Here is a 20,210-nt window from a genome sequence, read left to right on the forward strand (position 1 = left end):
TGCAGTGAAAGTGAATCCGAAATAATACTTTAATTGTTATCTTTAATAAATATAACATTTTATATTTATTTGATTTATTATTTAAAGAGTGTTCATAAAGAAAACCAGTAAATTAGACTTTCCACCTAAAAATGTTAATAAAAATCAATTTCTGCGACGTGAAAGAACCCCAAAACTCTTTTTGTTGTACGAATAAAAATAACACGAATGAAGTTCGTGTTCCGACGATTTCGAGGCTCTGTTAAATTCGCGTGGGCAGAAGCAGCCATGAAACTGATAGACGGGCTGATTTTATTCGAAATACGCGAGATCCCATCGTGTCATCTAAACGTAATGGAATTTGAACAGATCTCGTATCGTTCATTGTTTGCGAAACGCAACTGGCTCTTTAGTTTCAAACGCGAAAAGCAAATATGTATGGCAGAGCGTCGTTTGCGGCAACGTTCCATCGTGTTACGAACAAGATACGGCAGAGCAATGTTTCTCTGCATACTTTCGCGACCGGATTCGGATACCATCGAAAGAATGTGTATTTTACACGTCGAGTAGTTCATTTATCATAACCTGTCGCTTTTACTTAGCGCGTGTACACGTATTATATAAATTTTTATCTCGCGCCCCTATTAGACGCGACTGCGTAACTTGCGTCGCATCGTGTATATTAATTAAAGTGTCAACCGCGATGTGACTTTAACGTTTCTGATATTTAATGATACTTTCACCGATGACGTTTATTCGCTACTTAACGGCACGTTTCACGACTCCGAAGCGAAATTCAGATTCGATTACCGCATAACGGTTATATAAAATAAGAATTATTAGAATTTGATTACATTCTTTTTAGCATACTTCCTTGTTCCAACAATCAGAATCGTTTTAGCTTTAATTAAAAATTCATTTTAACGGATATCAACGTGAAGATATTTTACACGTTCGGCATGGTATTGCAATTATTATTTTTGATGGGAAACGCGAAGTTAAAATGTAATTTCAGGGATGCATTCAATTTAATAATACTGACAGCGAAGAACTATAAAAGTAGGTTGGTAATAATTAATACGTTAATTAAAGTACCCACGCAGAGAGTTGTTTTCCATACGAGCGCATTCGTGGCTCGACTTTCACGCAACGTATTGATATGCTACAAACGATGCAACTGCATTGTTACTTCCGCATATTTCTCCTTTGTTAGGCAAACCTTACTGACGCCACGTATTGTTCGATATGGCCGACGCATTCGCGCACTCGTCTGTCTTATTAATGTTATAAAAGTTTAGAACATTATATGCATATACAACAGACGTAATCGTTCTAATAATACTTCACCATCACTGAACCGATTGGTAATATTTATATTACCCTTTGTCTTCGTTGCAAGCTGTCGGTGAAAAATAATTAACGCGACTCTCTAATCAAATTTCAAATTTCTTGCTTACGAGAAATGAATTGAAACCCAATTGAATGTAAAGATTATTTAAAAAAAAAACAGTTTAATTAAAACATTAATTTTAAAGACATCAAAATTAATCCCATATACGGGGTGTTCGGCCACCACTGGGAAAAATTTTAATTGGAGATTCTAGAGGCCAAAATAAGACGAAAATCAAGAACACCAATTTTTTGATTGAGACGAAATTAAAAGATTTCAAATCATTGTGAAAAAATTATTTTCAGTTGCGTGGGTCAATTATAACCATTTTTGGTGAACAGACATACCTCCGAAATCCTATGCAATTTCGAGAAAAAAATTCCTTACCTTTAAATCGTGAATCGTACCTTTGAATCTTTAAAACGTCATAACTCCTGAACGGATTGGACGATTTTAATGTTTAAAAATGCAAAATACGCGTATTTTGGAGCAGAATATGTAGCCATTCCAAGAATACTCAAAAAGTTGTTCCTTAACCCCGCAAAGTGACAAAAACCCAATAAAAATGGTCCAATTTTCAAACGTCTTTAACTCCTACAATAGTGAATATATTTCAATGAAACTTTTTTCTGAAGCAGAGCCCATGGGTATCTACAAAAAAGTGTTAGACAATTTTTCTGTACAGTGTCAAACAAATTTATTAAAAATGAAAAACGAATTTTTAGGAAAAATCGACAGGGGTGCCTAAATTTTTCGGTGGAAAAAAAACTTTTCAATCATTTAAAAAAAATTATTTTCGATTGCGGGATTCAGTTACAAGCATTTCTGGTGAATACACATACCCACGAAATCCTACTCAGTCTCGAGAAAAAAATTTAGGAAGCTGGATAAATTCGGTGGAATTAAAAAATTTCAAATCTCTCTAGAAAAAATATTTTCAGTTGCAAGGGTCAATTACAAGTATTTTTGGTCAAAAGATATACCCCCGAAATCCTACACAGTTTCGAGAAAAAAATTGGAGTATGTGCTGAAAGTTTTGGGTGAAAAAAAGAATTTCGAAACGTCTTGAAAAAATTATTTTTAGTTGCAGGGGTCAATTACATGCATTTTTGGTAAGTAGACATACCCCCAAAATCTTACGCACTTGTGAGAAAAAAAATTCGTGTAGGTGGACAAATTTTATTAATAATTTTGGTATTCTTGATTTTCATCTTACTTTGGCCTCTAGAATCTCCCATTAAATGTTTTCCCAGGGGTGGCCGAACACCCTGTATATTTCATAATTACTATCAAATTTTTCACATTTTATACTATATTTAATTATTTTAATAACGGTGTATATTGCAACAGGGATGCGGCGAATGTGTTTCTTATTCACTTAATTGAAGTCTTTCTAGCATTTCTGTTATTTCAATGCATACTTATAATGTTCAAAATATAGTAGAAAATATCATATTCTCGCTGTTTGCAAGGTTGCATAGTTTCATTCCAAAGATGTTCGTGTTCGTAATAGACTTACTAATTAATTCTGATGAGATCTAGTTACATTTTACATTCTACATTGTGGCTTGAAGTTTTCTTTAATTATCTACACAAAACTTAGATGCAACTTCTTGCAGCTTCAAAAATTATTGTAGATCATTAAACACGTCCAACGAGATAAAATAATAAAGCCTGAGTAAGAATAAAAAGAGTTTATGTATAAAAGTTTCTGGAACCGCTAATTACGAACCAAAAATTCAAAATGGCGGATTCAAGGTGACTATAATTTTCTTCGCCCTGTTGAAAGTTGCAAATGAGACTTAACAGTGATGAAAATAAAAAATAGTGTGAACATAATACTCGTTGCAGGTCCTATAATCACCGTCTAAATACGGGTATAGCAATGATCGCGTTGTTAACGCATTGTTACGGATTTTAAAATATATCGTGTGTCAAAATGTTTTATTTATCGTTGACGATAAGGATAATCTTCGTTTAGTATAAATCAGCCGCGCTAATACGCTGCGTACATGCAGCACGTAATATGCAATATAATAAATATATGGTTTGACGTAACGCGTGACAAACGAGTTGCAAACCGTGTCAGAGTCTGCATATTTCTGCGTTGTTGGAGCAATTTGTCGAAGCGACGCGCCTTTTCCTTTTTCACCTGTGGTATCGATTTCACCAGGGTACTTTTCTGGAGAAACACGCCATCGCACGTGCCATTTAAACCCCCCAACTTACTCACACGTGTAATTTGTACCAGGTGCTTCTAAAATGACTAAATCACGACTGAATAAAATCAATTTGTTCCTCAAAGATTACACTGAAAAGAACATAGAATAAAAAAATTGTGCATGATAAAAATAAAATACAGTCCCATAAAAACACCGAACTAAATAAACCAGTATTCCACGGATGACGATGCGTCGAGTAAAGAAGTTTAAACAGTTTAAAAATATCCTACCAGCCTCCACTGATTCTTAATTTATCTTTAACGAATTCCATGTAAAACACGTGCGGGAAGTTGGAATCCTTTCTGATCGTCACACGTGTTGTGCAGCCAAATATATCCCTCCGGGCAACGGCGATACAGTATCGGGATCAATAAAAAATCACTCGTTGCTTTTTAACATTATAATCTCTGGCGACTTTCAAACCGCACAACAATTAACAGACGTAACATTCGATTTTCCCTGTGCGGGGTTTGTGCTTCATTAAACCAATTTGCACGTTTATCGAAGCGCACGCTATCAAAATATTTAATAATATCCCGTTACACTCGCAATATTAATATCCATGTTTGTATGTCAGGCAGTTTATTGTTCTCGTGCATCGTGTTTTCGACAAACGACAAATTGTTGAACAAAAATATTTGAGTTTGGAATATTGAACGAGGCTCTAATATCAACTGTAACATTCTAACAATAGAGCTTTTCCTCAAACACCTTCAAACACGTTCAAACAAAATTATTTTCCTCTGTATGTTGCTCGTGATTCGTGAAAATTTCTATGGATAAACGGAACATCGTTGCATCAAATTTTATCAAATGAAAGAGATTCGCAAAAAGATTATCGCACCCAGCGACCTTTAATTGCACGAAATACCGGAATAGCAAACACGTTAAAAAGCTTGCCACCGTGTTGTCGTCGGTTTTCGAAACACCCATTTAGCGTTCCGGCGTGTTCGCGAATTCACGGTGACGTGTCGCGGTCGCGATGACGTCCAGGCGTGTTTATCAAATTCGTGAAGGGGTTCGTGGCTGTATACAATGTGTGCATCATCGCCCGGACGCGAAAAGAGACCAGGGGCGTGTTCGTGACTCGGTCAACACGCGCTTTACTGCATGCAGAACGATCCCGGTCACTCGAAAGCAGCTCTTTACTTTGTCAAAGCCACGCCGACGCTTGTCAAATCTGCTCGCGACGAGACGGGGACACGCATATTTCGAACGATGATAAACGGATTCCTCGAAAATGTTTGCCCAGAATCCTCTCAAGGACAGCCTCTCCATAACTCCTCATGCGTATGTAATTTTTTAAATTTATAAACATCAGTTTTCTTTTACATGTACAAACATGCAACGATAAATACGTTGCAAATTATTAAAAACTTAAAAGTTAGCAAAGTCGAACGAGTCCCCAAAATCTGAATCAAATAAAATTAATTGTTTGACTTGGTTTTATAGTTTGATTAAAAATTTTCGTAAGGATGTTTGAAACGGAAATATACTAATATAAAGTATGAAATATTTCACAAATTTTTTCGCGAATAATGGCAAACATACAACGACAAAAACGTTGCAAATGACTAAAAACCTTTAAAACGTAAAAGTTAGTAAAATTGAACGAGCCTCTAAAATCTGAATACTGAAAAATAAAATTAATTATTTGACTTAGTTTGATTATAAATTTTTCGTAAGGATGCTTGACATGGAAATATACTAATATAAAATATGAAATATTTCACAAATTTTTTTGCGATTAATGGCAAACATACAACGACAACTGCGTTACAAATTACTAAATACCTTTAAAACGTAAAAGTTAGCAAAATTGAACGAGTTTCCAAAACCTGAATCCTTGAAAAATAAAATTAATCGTTTGCTCGGTTTTATAGTTAGATTAAAAATTTTCGTAAGGATGCTTGAAACGGAAATATACTAATATAAAATATGAAATGTTTCACAAAGTATTGCTTAACACTTTTACACGCAGAATGGCGAAAGGAATGAGTTACACTTACCAAAAAAAAAGAAAAGGAAAACTGATGTTTAAATTGTTTGCATCTTCTCTTGGAGGAGAATTGCAACTCGTCCCAGTTTCTAAAACTACTCAGAATTGTCAGTAATTCTACCCGGTAGATGTTATACTTATAACACTCGGTGTGGACAGCATTGTGCCCCACATTGGATAAATGTTTCGCGGGACGCGGTGCAAACAATAATCGTTTTAATTCCTAGAACTTTAAAAAAAGAAGTCGTTTCCGGAGCGTTCCGGGGGGAAACAGAGTCACCTACTTTTCCGTAAGCTCTTCAATTCCCGGGGGAACAAGCTTCTTTAAAAACGTACCACTTTTATGCATAAAAAGGTATTTTCCTTATCGTTCCGAGAGATCGTGAAACGGAGCGAAATCGTTACGCAAAACGATCGTATCGTCGCACGGCAACCCTAAAATAGTTGAACCGTTCTCTTCTTGGACAGCTGCTGATTTGCATATTTATTTTCGATGATAATATTTACGTCTGCCTCGCGAACGTTGCTCCTCGTATCTCGGCACGAAACGACGCGGTTTTTCGGCGGCGACTTTTTTATTTGCATTTCGGTGGAAGAAGAGGGTACGTTAAAATAACTTACCAGCGAATACTGCGGTGCTGTTGTGCCGTGGGTCGTATGGGCACAAACCCAGCCCATCCATGTCGCCCTCGCTGGTGTACGCGCCATCCTGAAACATAAATTAGAAACGCCAGGTTAGATACTGCGTCCACCTTTTCGTTCAATGTATCGTATATTCGCAATCCTTTCTATGGATAATTCTTTCGTAGTGAATTTAATTTAAAATCTTTGTCGGGAATCTCTTAAAATCTGCGTCAGAACCGAATAAAATATGTTCATATATGAGGACGGTAGACTTATTTCGATCGATTAAATTTGCAAGTAAAATATCACAGGAGTAAAAATAAAAAATTTAAAGAAATATTTGTTTATCTCCGATTATGGTGTATTTATTTTGTAAAATATTTAAAATTCACGAGGACATAACTCTTGACTTGGGAAACGACGATCTTCGTCGGTTTTAAATAATTTATCAAATTTGAGACGAGTGAAAATAATTATATTATTATATGGTGTATTTATTTTGTAAAATATTTAAAATTCATGAGGACAAAACTCGTGACTTGGGAAACGACGATCTTCGTCGTTTTATAAATAATTTATAAAACTTGAGACGAGTGGAAATAATTATATTATTATATGGTGTATTTATTTTTTAAAATATTTAAAATTCACAAGGACATAACTCGTGACTTGGGAAACTACAATCTTCGTCGTTTTTAAATAATATATCAAACTTGAGACGAATGAAAATAATTATATTTAGTAGTTTTAAAAGTAATTATATTGGATAGATCATTTATCAATTCCTTTAAACACGAAGATGAAAAATTGATAAAAATTCAATCGACACAAAGTAATACATCGTTCTATTATTAACGATAGACGTGTGTAGAGTGTGCAATGCTTCATCGAATTAACCGTGGCCCAAGGCGATACAAGGAGTGAATTTTCTACCGGAAATTTCAGTTCCTGTCTTCCCCTTTGCTAATAAAAAGATTCTTCAAACGGAATCCAATTTAACAGGGCTGTATTTTGCTTTAAATTAACATATTCGGATTATCTTGTCAAAAAAGCGCTTAAAACGGTAGGGAATGTAATTTATATAATGCACGACGCATGTAGGACGATGAAAAATGCACGTGGCAGAAATTCTTACGCGAAAACGTTCAGAAATGGACAAAAATTCTCCACGAGCGCCGGAAATAGAAGATTTACGCAAAACTGAACTTATTAACGTTCAGAATGCTTATTTTTAAAAGCGTACGCGACGTGTACAGGGTGTTCCGGGGTTTAATGGTCAAACTTTGTCAGTATATTCTACAGGAATAAGAAAAAAAAATATTAGAAAAATATAAGATACAATGTAAGCATTGATCAGTTTATATAACAGTTTTTTGTTTAATTGTTTAGGTTATATGACAAAGTGTGATTATTAAAACCTGAGACACTTTATATATTAAGGTTAAGTTGAAAACGAGCTTCTAGCTGTATCTTCCCATTCTGCAAATTATTTTATATAAAATTATATCTGTTATGTATCTCTGTGCATAATAAGGGCGTTTAATATTTTTAATTAACCTTTCTCTTCTAGTGTGGATCCTTTTACAAATATAATGCATTAAATTAAATCCATAAAATTTTAATTAACATTTGCAGTATAAAATTATACCTATAAAAATATAATTTATTGAATAAACTACAACATTGTTGCACGTTAACGTAACAAACGCGTATAGAATATACGTATCTACAGAAATAATTGAACTTTTGTTCATAGCAAATAAATGCATAGAAATCGAATTTGTGATCAAGATTTTATTTTCGAATATACAGGGTGTTCGGCCACCCCTGGGGAAAATTGCAATGGGAGATTCTAGAGGCAAAAATAAGACGAAAATGTAAAATGCCAATTTGTTGATCAAGGCTTCGTTAAAAAGTTATTAACGTTTAAAGTTCCGCCTGTAGAACGGCAATCTGCGAACAGCTGCGCACGCGTGATAGTGGTTCTCACTCAGAAAACTGTGAGGCTTACCTACAGGCGGAAATTTAAACGTTAATAACTCTTTAACAAAGCCTCAATCAACAAATTGGTATTCTTGATTTTCGTCTTATTTTGGCCTCTAGAATCTCCCATTAAAATTTTTCCCACGGGTGGCTGAACACCCTGTATAATAAAAGCTAATTTCGATAGATTTTCATTAACTTGATACTATCGTTAAGAAAGAAACATCACGTAACAAACAAATTTCGTTCGAAGAAAAAGCAGAATTCGAACATTTTATATTTAGATAAAACTTTTCGAATAAAATTTTAGTCGACTATGGCCGCGGCGTGACTGCGAAGATTTTCAGTAATCGAACGCATAAAGTTGCAAGTTCCGACTCGGGGAACAAGGCGATTGTTCGAAAGTATAAATTTACGGGAACAAATTATTAGCAAACTATGTTCTCAGCATGAATTTATTAACGTTTCGCGTCCGTAGTTTTCAGTCGGTAGCAATAACTAATAACGTCCCACAATTATAACTGTTTGACGGAACTTCGGGGCGCAGTTCACGCGTCAGTTTCGAACTTGGTCGTGCAATTTATTCTGTAACTACGGTTCTTTCGCTGTAACGTTACTTCGTTAAAATGGATTATCTCGTTATACGCGTTCCTTTCGCGCACAGAGACGAACTTCTCGCTGCGTCGTGCATTTTATCAGAACTTTCTTTGTTGCAAGACTACTTTTTCATTAGACGATAGCTGCTTAGGATCTCGGAGATCCTTGCATTTTTCCGCGATTGTTTCGAAAATGTCTTAGCGCCTCGCCGCAGGAAATTTCGAGATATTCTATCAGGGGAACCCCATCGTGCAATATACCTGTTAAACGTCAGATCCACGGCTGTGATTAGATTATGCAAATAACACGAAACAGCGTAGTAAATATTAGATATTCCATACGGGCAACATTAGCGACGGATATCCGCATTGTTTTAACAATACCGCGCCGTTATTATTTTGAATAATTTGCATACTGTTTCCCTTACGAGCCCGATAACCAGGCAACTAGCAGACCTTCGAATAATTTGTTTTCCACGTGTCGGTTTGATCGTAGTTTACAATTTCCGATACGGCGAAATTACCGCGTTATGCAAATACAATTATCAAAATCATTCGAAATTCCTTGCTTCTTCGCCAGGCAAAGCTTAAAAATTCAATTTCTTCCCCGTTGAAATGAAAAAAAGTTGACAAATTAATTCTTCAAGTTGTGAAGTTTACTAGGTATGTTAAAGTTTTCAAATGTAACAAACGTGTACGTCTTATTACAGAATTAACGTGGATATTATTTATGTTCGAAAGCTTTCCAATAATTTGTTATTTTAAGTGCTCGTCCCTGTTTCCGTACTGCAAATGGAAGCGATAACTATTTATCTTTCAGTAGAATTTCATGGGGGAGTCTCAATATGCCTGAATGCAAAATTAGAAACGTTTCTTGAAATATTCAGACGCAGGAGAGTTTATTCCAATACGTTCACACCCGGAATATTCAGAGGGATCGATTTTCTTGAATGAAACACTAGTTTCGCACGAGCAAGAGAATCATTCGAGAATCGTCGAAATTAAATGAAAGCATAATTAAATTCACGAATTATATTACCAGTTCTTGCGCTGTCATTTTATTCCTCTACATACGATTAAAAATTTCACTTAAAATGAAATAAAACTAGGTAGATTGAAGCTTCATTTCATTTAATTTTATCATATTTTTAATCGATACTAGTTCCATCCAATCAAGAGAATCATTCGATAATTGTCAAAATTAAATGAAAGAACAATTCAATTTACAAATTTTTGTACTGTCTTTTTATGACTCTACATTCGATTAATAATTCTATTTAAAAAAAAAATAAAAATAGACAGGTTAAAGCTTCGTTTCATTTAATTTTATCATATTTTTAATCGATACTAGTTCCATCCAATCAAGAGAATCATTCGATAATTGTCAAAATTAAATGAAAGAACAATTCAATTTACAAATTTTTGTACTGTCTTTTTATGACTCTACATTCGATTAATAATTCTATTTAAAAAAAAAAAATAAAAATAAGCAGATTAAAGCTTCATTTCATTTAATTTTATGATATTTTTAATCGATACTAGTTCCATCCAATTAAGAGAATCATTCGATAATTGTCAAAATTAAATGAAAGAACAATTCAATTTACAAATTTTTGTACTGTCTTTTTATGCCTCAACATTCGATTAATAATTCTATTTAAAAAAAAAAAAATAAAAATAGGCAGATTAAAGCTTCGTTTCATTTAATTTTATCATATTTTTAATCAACACTAGTTCTACTCAAGCAAAAAAGATTAAATGAAAGAACAATTCAATCCACAAATTTTTGTGCTGTCATTTTATTTCTCTAAATTCAATTAATAATTTTATTTAAAAAAAAAATAGAAGTAGGTAGATTAAAGCTTCATTTCATTTAATTTTATTAGAAAATATGCACATAATAAAAAAAATTGAACTTGTAGTGTTTGACAAGGAAAAAAGAATTTGCGTAAACAATTTAACGTGAAAAAAGAATTCACCGTTAAATTTGTAAGCAAACGTCGAGAATGGCTGAACAGGGAAAGTTAGAGGGTGCGAATTTTCCGCCTCCCGTTTTTCGGATTCTCGTCTCGCATCGACGTGATTCAAAATTGAAAAATCACCGACACGTGATTGCGGGTGGCCGGTTGCCCTGCACACAATCGATACACATTGTGTGGCGCGCGGAGGAGCGACGTCGAGATTGCTACGTTCCGCCGAGTTCTTTATTCCCATACAGTTTCGCCCCTTTTCCGTATTTGTATTTCCGGTGACGTATCTCGAGAAGCAGGAAGTTCGGGGAAAATTCGCACGTTCGAGCGACGATTCGTTTCTTTGTTGGGAACGTTTACAACGGAAGTCGTCCACGGCATCGAGATATTCGACCGGTTGCACGGAAAAGTTAATTTTCCAACGATTATAAAATAATTTGAATCCCCGTTGAAAGGAAAATCAAATTTTTCGGTTTAATGGATGTGAATTGTTTTTCAAAGAAAATATTTTTATTTACACGTCTGTTACGTCTCATTATTTGTTGTGCATGTTTAAACATATAGAGAGGTCGTAAAAATCTGAAGTTAGAATTTATTATTAAATAACGAGCACATAAATTGTTGTATTCGTGTGGTGTCCAGTTTACAAGACAGAAACAATTTTCTTTAGATGCGTTAATGAACACAGAAAATCCTCATTAATACTCGCCTCTACTCGAGAAACAGACATTAATCGTGGAATTTCACTTCGCGCGAACAGCAAGGAACACTATACTGCGTTAGTATAAACAACTCATTAGCCAATGTGTCCACCACTTGGTTGCACACTGTTTGGCAATACTTCAACTGTACTGGTGTTTAAGTTGTAATTACGAGTGGAGTTATTGACCAACATTGAAGACTGAAAGTCCACCGTAATCGGCTCTACACCGAACCGTGAATGGAACTTTGCTTTAAATTAAACTACGTATTCAGCGGTTGCATCCTTTGAATATTGTTAATTGTTTCGAGTTTATCCATACGTATTTGATCCCCTTCTACTGTTGTTTAACAATGGAAACCAAATGACTAATTAAAAAAAATAGCGACTGGAAATAATATTATTCTCTAATAACTGAAAGGCTAGGAAAATATAAACAACACTTTATCGTATTTTATTTTATTTCTTGGAGTATATAAATAATAATTTTAATTAATCGTTCATCTGGGTGACGTTTCTCGTAATTTTTCTTACTTTTGTATTAAGAAGGGTATCCTCTATTTCGAGCTAACCTGCCCTCTAACCTCTTAACGATTGATTGGCCGCAGTTTGTGTACGTTTCGTATCAATATACCGCAAGAACTATTTGGACGGGCTGTGATGTGATTGAACGAGGCTAGCGATTTGACGTTAAAGTTTACTTGCCGGCAGAAAGCAAAGAGGGAAAGTTGATTGATCTCTGAACACGTATACTTTCACCTACGACTCTTTGCCCCGCTCTTACGTAGATAAAATATAGCAAACTTTACTTTCTATTTAAGCATGCAATTTGTTACGCGTTTGTATTTGCAAAGGATACGTCCGTTAATCGCCCAGCCCTGTTCTGCTAGAAAAGTCAAATCAATAGCAAAGATACTACAATGATAACATACACCATTATTCTCATAAATCGATTATTCGCCATTTGAACAAAATTCTTTTTCACTCTAATCAAACTGAGACTAAATTATATTTAAAAAGCATGAAAATAAGTTGTCGACATCCAGTTACATCGGTTTAATAAAACAGTAAAATCTTCTCGTATATATTAATGAACAATGGCGTATGTATACGTCAAAGAGACAATCCTTTGCTTTCACGACGACAAAAGGGCCCCGTTCGTTCAACGTTGTACATAATGCAGAACTTAAAATTCACGTTGATCCCAGATGCGTCTGGAAAGAAACACCGCCTTCAAACTTAATCTCGGTCGATTCTTCTTTCGAACGGTCGCGCGCTACGACGACGAGCGCCAAGCAAATTATTCCAGATGGCGATATTTACGAGGGACGAGCTCGAAGGAAGTAGAGACGAAAGCAGTAGAAACCAGAACGAATGGAACACGACGAGGAACAAGTTTCCCGAACCAACTTGTCTTGCAGATAAAGGGTCGAGGTAAGGGAAAAGCGCGTTGCAAACAAACGAAACGTACGTACGAGGGAAAGAAGGGACAGACGATAACGGTTGCGTTAAGAGAGAGAGAAAATTCCGTTTCGAGAATGAAACGAGACGCGCGAAACGAAGGGAGCAAATATGGAGAAACGAAGGAGGGGGAGAAAAAGTAGAATCCTCGTTGGTACGTGAGAGGAGAGACAGCGACGTACTCAGCGACATGGCATCGCATGGCGTTCCAATTTCTTTATATTCATGACGGTTACAACCGGTGCTGTTCGCGGCGTTACCGTGGTCGTCCGCGGTGATTCCTTGTACGTGAAATTTTTTGAATAAGTTCGGTAGATTGGTCTCGGGACGCACGAAGTGTTTGTCTTTTCGAAACGGTGGGGTAAACGACCACGTCTGGGGTGGCAAGGGACACTCCGAGACGGCACGACAGGGGTGGAGGTAATTTTACGTGTAAAAGTAAGTCGAAAGTGTGGTATAAAATGTTTGCGTACGATGGTTCGTTTTCGAGGAAATTCAGTTTGAAAATTTATGGGGCACGCGTGCAGTGGAGCTCGGCTTGGACGTCGGCGCAAGTAGAAATGCCAAATAATGGTCAAACGCATCTGCTAAATCGTATTCAATTCTACGCGCAGCGAACAATTTTAGGAATTTAGTTATCTGGACAACGAATCGTACGAAAAACTGTTATTCTACGTTGTTATTTCGAGGTACGAAATACAAGTAATGTTTAAATATTGACCTGTAATATAATAAATGCTACGTATGGCGCGAAAACTGTCGTAATTATTTTGTAAATGTATTAAGACATAATTGTTCTTTCTTCGATATCGGATAGATTATTAACTTTCTCTTAAATCTGATTATGAACTTTTATAATTGGATCGATTATGTCATTGAATAACATTTGAATCGTTTAATAAATAAATTTAAACTTCGCTATCAATTTCTTTCATTTTCACTAATTTATGAGATATTTAATGCAATGTATATTTAATTTCCATCCGTTAAACGTATATCGATTAAAGAATAAATTACTGGTTCAATATTTTGTAATGTTTCATTAGAATCGAAGTTTATTTATTTATATTAGTAGTATGAAATCATCTGTTTTCTGTTTGTTTTTCAATATTCTACTTGGAATCACTGACTCTCTTCACGAAATAATTATTTTCTTTGAATTACATAAAATTTCAAATTGATATTAAAATTTAATGATGAATATTTGTTTACAATTTTAATTACTTTGATGTAGAGTTATTTTATTTCAAAACTAAACGTACATGACGTGACTGAAGCATTAAATAAATTACAATAGATAATAGAACTGTTAATGTTTAAACATCGACGCAAGTAGAAATACCAAATAATGACCAGACATGTCATACTCTACAGAGCAAAGAGATCTTTCGTGAGAGTTGTATTGGGTCAGACGTTATACTCAGCCTTCTTAAGGCAAAATTACTCGACGCTGTCCACATTCTACTTATTCGTAGTCCCAGCTTAACCTTAATCACGGATTGTTCTTTCTTTCTCCCTGCAATATTCAATAGCAAACGGACCGAACGAATTTTTCAAACTCATTTTCACAAAAAAGGAACCTCGTATCGAGAAATTCGTTCCCACGTTTTCGACTCACTTTTGCACATAGAAAATATACTGTAATAATAATAATCAAGTTTCAAATCTGTTGAAGACATTTGCAAAGCTAAGAAATATTTCTTTTACAACCAGTAAATATTTAACAAATTATAAAATGCTCTATTTCAGAACTCAAATTAAAGGCTGTAGCAATTCGTTTCAAACAATTTGCACAAAGATTTATGTGGCACAAGAATATTTAATCGCAGAAAAATACCGCCCTTAATATTTCGTTTCGTGAAATTGATTGTATAATCTAACCTAATTTTGCATAAAGTACCACAATTTAAATATTTATTTCTCAATATAAGTTATAATTAAATTTTATCGTTAATGGTTCGTTTGTATACAGACGCAGCAATTTAACGCTGTAACGCGACTGTGATATAATTTTAATAGATAAAAAACAAAAATTCGTATAAGATTAATATTCATTGGGCTGCGTCCGAATTTTCGATACAGTCTCTGATTACGACGATACTGAATTTCATGACGATATTTCTGTACCGAACGAATCGATACCTTACTGACTAAATATTGAATAACTGGAGGCACAGAAATTAGAAACGAACACGACTACTGTGTAAAATAAACGAACTCGACCAGTCGCGTTGTTCTTGCGTCGAACTCTTTTTATATTGTTTAACGATCCTATCATTCGATTGTTGTAATCGCGCCACGTGACGTGAATGAAAAGTCATTTCCGAATATCACGCGATCTTATTAATTATTCCTCGATTCGCCAACTAATATTAGCATTGAAAATTCGCGCATTCGCCCGAATCGAATCAGGGTTCATCCACGGAACCCTATACCATGGAAAATTAGCGTGTTCTCGGCCAACCAACTCCAATTAGGAGAGTTGATAGGAACATGCGATGCGAAATGGTGTTCACTGTTTCAATCCGATGCACGAAAAGGGAGGAACAGGAAATAATATCGCGTACGTAATAGAAAATCGGACGTGCGAGGGTCAAACGAACAAGACAAACTAACTTGTTTGACGCGTCAAATCGTTGTTTCGTAACACTAGGGGATTGCAATACCATACTACACTTATACTATCGTGCACAATTATTTACTGCAATACGATGAATATTATTAGAAAAATATGAGAATTAAAAACAACTTTAAAGTGTTAGAAATTACACAAGTTTAACTTTAACGATAGAATACATAATTTAATTGTATATTAGAAATTGTTATTTATTTAATGATCACCTTTTATGAACTATCTGTTAGAGAGAGATATGAAAATTGGAAGAACAATGAATTGGAATTCGTAGAGTATCTATTAATAACCACACTTAGAGACTCTTTGTACTTTGATGTTTTTAATACCTTCTGAAATTCTCTTCAGCTTTGTTGTAGATCTCATTCAATCATTTCGCGTAGCCAGCCAGATTTGAGTAAATAGGAAAGGCAAACATCATCAATCTTATATATTTCCGTCAGAAAAAAACGCATTGCGGGTTCCTTTCGCATTTCACATTTCTGTAATAAATCTTTGATCAAATGTTCTCTGCATTATATCTGTATTTTCTGTTTACTTTTAATACATTTCATCGGTGAGTGGGTAAAAGTATTATCTTCAACTTAAAAGCCCCTCTTTGTACTTTGATAACCACTCTGCGAGAGCATTTTTGTGGAACTCGTATCGTTTATCGTTTTCTATTAGGCCAGTGAAAGTCTTTATCTTTTTAAATTACTGAATTCCAGGATAAAAACTAAGCAAAGTTAAGACTCTTGACGCTTTGATAAAGTTACAGTGATTTGGAAAGACGTTAAGTGCATATTAACCGCATTCGGAGTTTATCCAATCTTTTTTTCCAGCGTTCAGCAACAATCCGTGACAAAATCGACAAGGGGTTATTTTTCGCGTAAAAATAAATTGAAAATGTGTTGTAAAACTTTTTCATACGAGGTTTTGTTTTCGATGAAATCGATTTTGAAAATTCAACGAATGCGAGTGACGCTGAGTACGATTTGACTGACATGTCCGACTACAACTCGGCATTTCTACTTGCGTTGGTATTTATATACATTGATAACGATGTGGCAGTGTAATATTTCATTTCTAACAATCTCGCTATTTTCTACTTAATTGAAACTAATCAAAATAGGTAACATTATACTGTCAATAATAAAAATAAAACAAACAAGTAGAAATAACTAAATATAGTCAGACGTGCTAGGTAAATTGTACTTAATTCCAACTCGATCTGCTCGATAATTTAGCCTAGACTTTTTCAGTATATTCTCAATTTATTTCTATACGAAGAATCATTCATCGTTTGTATATGCTACGAATTCTTATCGATTATGTATAATGTAGTAATAAATTATTACTTTTTGAAATACTTGTTGTCCATATTATAAACCATACTATTTGTCATTGATTTATTTTTCTGTAGAGTATTGTATGAGTGCTCTAATGGGGCTAATGTAATAAATTATTATTAACGTGTGTCTTCACTTTTACTCGACAAACATATACAAATGTATATTTATTGCAAACAGTTGCAATTTTTCTAGCACTGTTTTCTACTTCAGCTGCAAAAATATCACTATATTTTCTCTTGTACACTAATGGATTTCCACTCATATAATAAATGAATAAAATAAAATAATGTGTATTGTAGACGTCTTTGGGTGGCACTTTTTCACGCTTCTAAAGGGTGAATGGGGAAAGAATATCGCGAACTTAGTAACCTGTGGAGGGTTAACAGAACTCTCGTACAATAAATGAGTAAAATAAAGTAATGTGTGTCATAGACGTCTTTTGATGACTCTTTTCCACAAATATATATTTATTGCAGTTGCAATTTCTCTAGCACTGTCCTCAACTTCGACTGCAAAAATATCACTATATTTGCTCTCGTACACTAATGGATTTCCACTCATATAATAAATGAATAAAATAAAATAATGTGTATTGTAGACGTCTTTGGGTGGCACTTTTTCACGCTTCAAAAGAGGGAATGGGGAAAGAATATCGCGAACTTAGTAACCTGTGGAGGGTTAACAGAACTCTCGTACAATAAATGAGTAAAATAAAGTAATGTGTATCATAGACGTCTTTTGATGACTCTTTTCCACAAATATTGTATATTTATAGCAGTTGCAATTTCTCTAGCACTGTCCTCAACTTCGACTGCAAAAATATCACTATATTTGCTCTCGTACACTAATGGATTTCCACTCATATAATAAATAAATAAAATAAAATAATGTGTATTGTAGACGTCTTTGGGTGGCACTTTTTCACGCTTCAAAAGGGGGAATGGGGAAAGAATATCGCGAACTTAGTAACCTGTGGAGGGTTAACAGAACGTTTTAGGAGGAATTCGTATGCCGCGTTCGTGCTGGGCTCGGTTCGCAGTTCTCGATTGAGTTAGCCGTGGCGACGAGTCGCGGGTATACGCGAATTGCTCGTAAAATCGGAAGGTTCCTGCGAACGGACCCCGAACGAGGCGAGGGCCGATGAATACGTGATATCGTTGAGCTTTTTCTGGCCTCTGTCGCGGTCGTGATATAATCCCGTGCTTCCCGGACGTGGCAGAGATTGCTGTACCGACTTTTACCGGGGCGGCCACGTCGTCCTCTGTCCCGCGGAACTTCTACTCCTCGACGCGGAGGAAAATGCTTGAAATACTGGCAACTGCCACGACCCGCTTTCAAGAATTCATTAGCCGCTATTAACCTTCCCTTTCATGCGATTGTTAATTTGCGACGTGCCTCCGCGCTCGTTCTGCTTCGAACCGACATTCGCTCGAATAATAATCCACCAATTATATCTTCGCAATTTTCCTAGCGACTAATTAATAGGCTTTCCGTTGCTCGGTCGCACGCGTGGAATTCGCCGTTGCGCGAGAAAAATAATTCTCCTGCTTTTCCATGCGGGAGCACAATGTCCCGGGTCCGTTTTGACCCGTGAAAACTGGTTTTCTTCGGAGTCGAGTTTCTTTCGATAAATAATTTTACAGTGAATTTGTATATTAATGAATAAAAATTGTATAGAAAACCTTGTATTAGAATGGGAAATAATAAAATTGAGAACCAAGAACCATTGTACGAGAAAAAAAATTCACCTGCTTTTCCATGCAGGAGCGCAATGTTCCGGGTCCGTTATGACCCGTAAAAACTGGTTTCCTTCGGAATCAACTTTTTTCGATAAATAATTTTACAGCGAATTTGTATATCAATAAATAAAAATTGAATAGGAGGCCTTGTATTAGAACGAGAAATAATAAAATTGAGAACCGAGTTTAATGTGCATCCACGATTCTGTAAGTAGGAAAACACGAACGACAGATAATCAACTAGCATAAAACTACCGTTGGATAAAATGATTCCCGACGCCATTCGTTTAGGCGCCAACTACGAGATAACTCGGTACTTTACATTTTCGTTTCTTATGAATAAACATTCGTTCCTCCAATGCATACCGATTTTTGTTCTTTTTTCGACAAGCCCAACATCCATTATTGATATCTATTGCTTACTGATATATTCGTGTTAAAAAACCAGTTCGACCTCGCGAGATAGTGATTTTACAAACTCTATAATGTAAAATATAGGTTCGCGGTATCCGAATTCATAAATAATCAATCTACTTTAAAACGAGTTCCTAAATAATGCGAATACGTATAGATAATGACGGCTCGATTTTGTTTTATTACAGCTTGCAGTAATATTTAAGATGATACTAAAATACCACAAACAGATTAATAATATATTTCATTTGGTCAAATAATAAAATATATTTACGAATTATTCATAATTCTCAAACATGTTTTCCCAAATTTCGTGTAACAGCAATATTGAGAAAATGAGTATCTGAAGACTCGAGAAAGACACGAATAAGAATAATTCAGAATTCGAGCACGCATTGTAAAATTTAACAATGTTCTAAGATTGACGATGTCTTCTACAGCCCGCCGATAGAAGCTTAAACAGTAAATTTCAATGTCATCGGAGCAACGATTATTTTAAATAATAGATCTCGATGAATGGAATAAAAAAGAGTTTTGTGTACCGTTGTTCTCGTATTAATAGTTCAGTGAAAACGTTTAGTTTTTTGTCTCGGTGTACGAGCTTCCACTTCGGTTACCGCAGTGCTTGAAAACCACTTAAATTCCAGTAGAGCGAAGCTCACACAGGGTGTCCCATTTTAATCTCCAGACTTCAAAATTCTCATTTTTAACACGTTCGACTCGACGCACGATTTTATACGTGCCCCGTGAGAATTAAGATCGAAATTTCTGAAGAGCAAAACTTAAAATAATAAATTATACAAAGGACAAAGAACGTTCCAGTTGTTCTTATTTTTGTAACTACTGTTGACCACAACTGTGTCGCAAGGTCTTCTTATACATAAATAAAACCTAATTGTCTTCGTGTAAAGGGAATACAAATTTTTTTAAATTTAATTTCCAATTGATTGTATTTATTGTATGCTAAAATTTTTAATTTGTCTATATTAAAGGTAACATTTTAAATATTTTAAATAGGGAACAGAATTCTGTAAACTTCGACTTAACTTAGAACGAACGAACAGTCGAACATTTTAAAAATGTGTATTTTGGTTTAAATACCTTATAAATGTAAGTCTAACCATTTGACGTCTACAGGCAGAGATATAATTCCGTTTATAAGGACCTGGA

General features: G+C 35.0%; 1 protein-coding gene across 2 annotated transcripts in view; it reads right to left on the reverse strand.

The window, feature by feature from the left end:
• Positions 1-20,210, reverse strand: part of LOC122400385 (semaphorin-1A-like) — a 502,715-nt gene that overhangs the window by 71,376 nt on the left and 411,129 nt on the right. For both annotated transcript variants that reach the window (XM_043401831.1, XM_043401830.1), the window contains exon 6: positions 6,212-6,299. In XM_043401831.1, coding sequence (XP_043257766.1) covers positions 6,212-6,299 — 88 coding nt within the window. The remainder of the gene's footprint in view (positions 1-6,211; positions 6,300-20,210) is intronic.

Source organism: Colletes gigas, unplaced genomic scaffold (assembly GCF_013123115.1).
Source record: "Colletes gigas isolate AHSC1104 unplaced genomic scaffold, ASM1312311v1 Colletes_gigas_Sc00017, whole genome shotgun sequence".
NCBI lineage: Eukaryota > Metazoa > Arthropoda > Insecta > Hymenoptera > Colletidae > Colletes > Colletes gigas.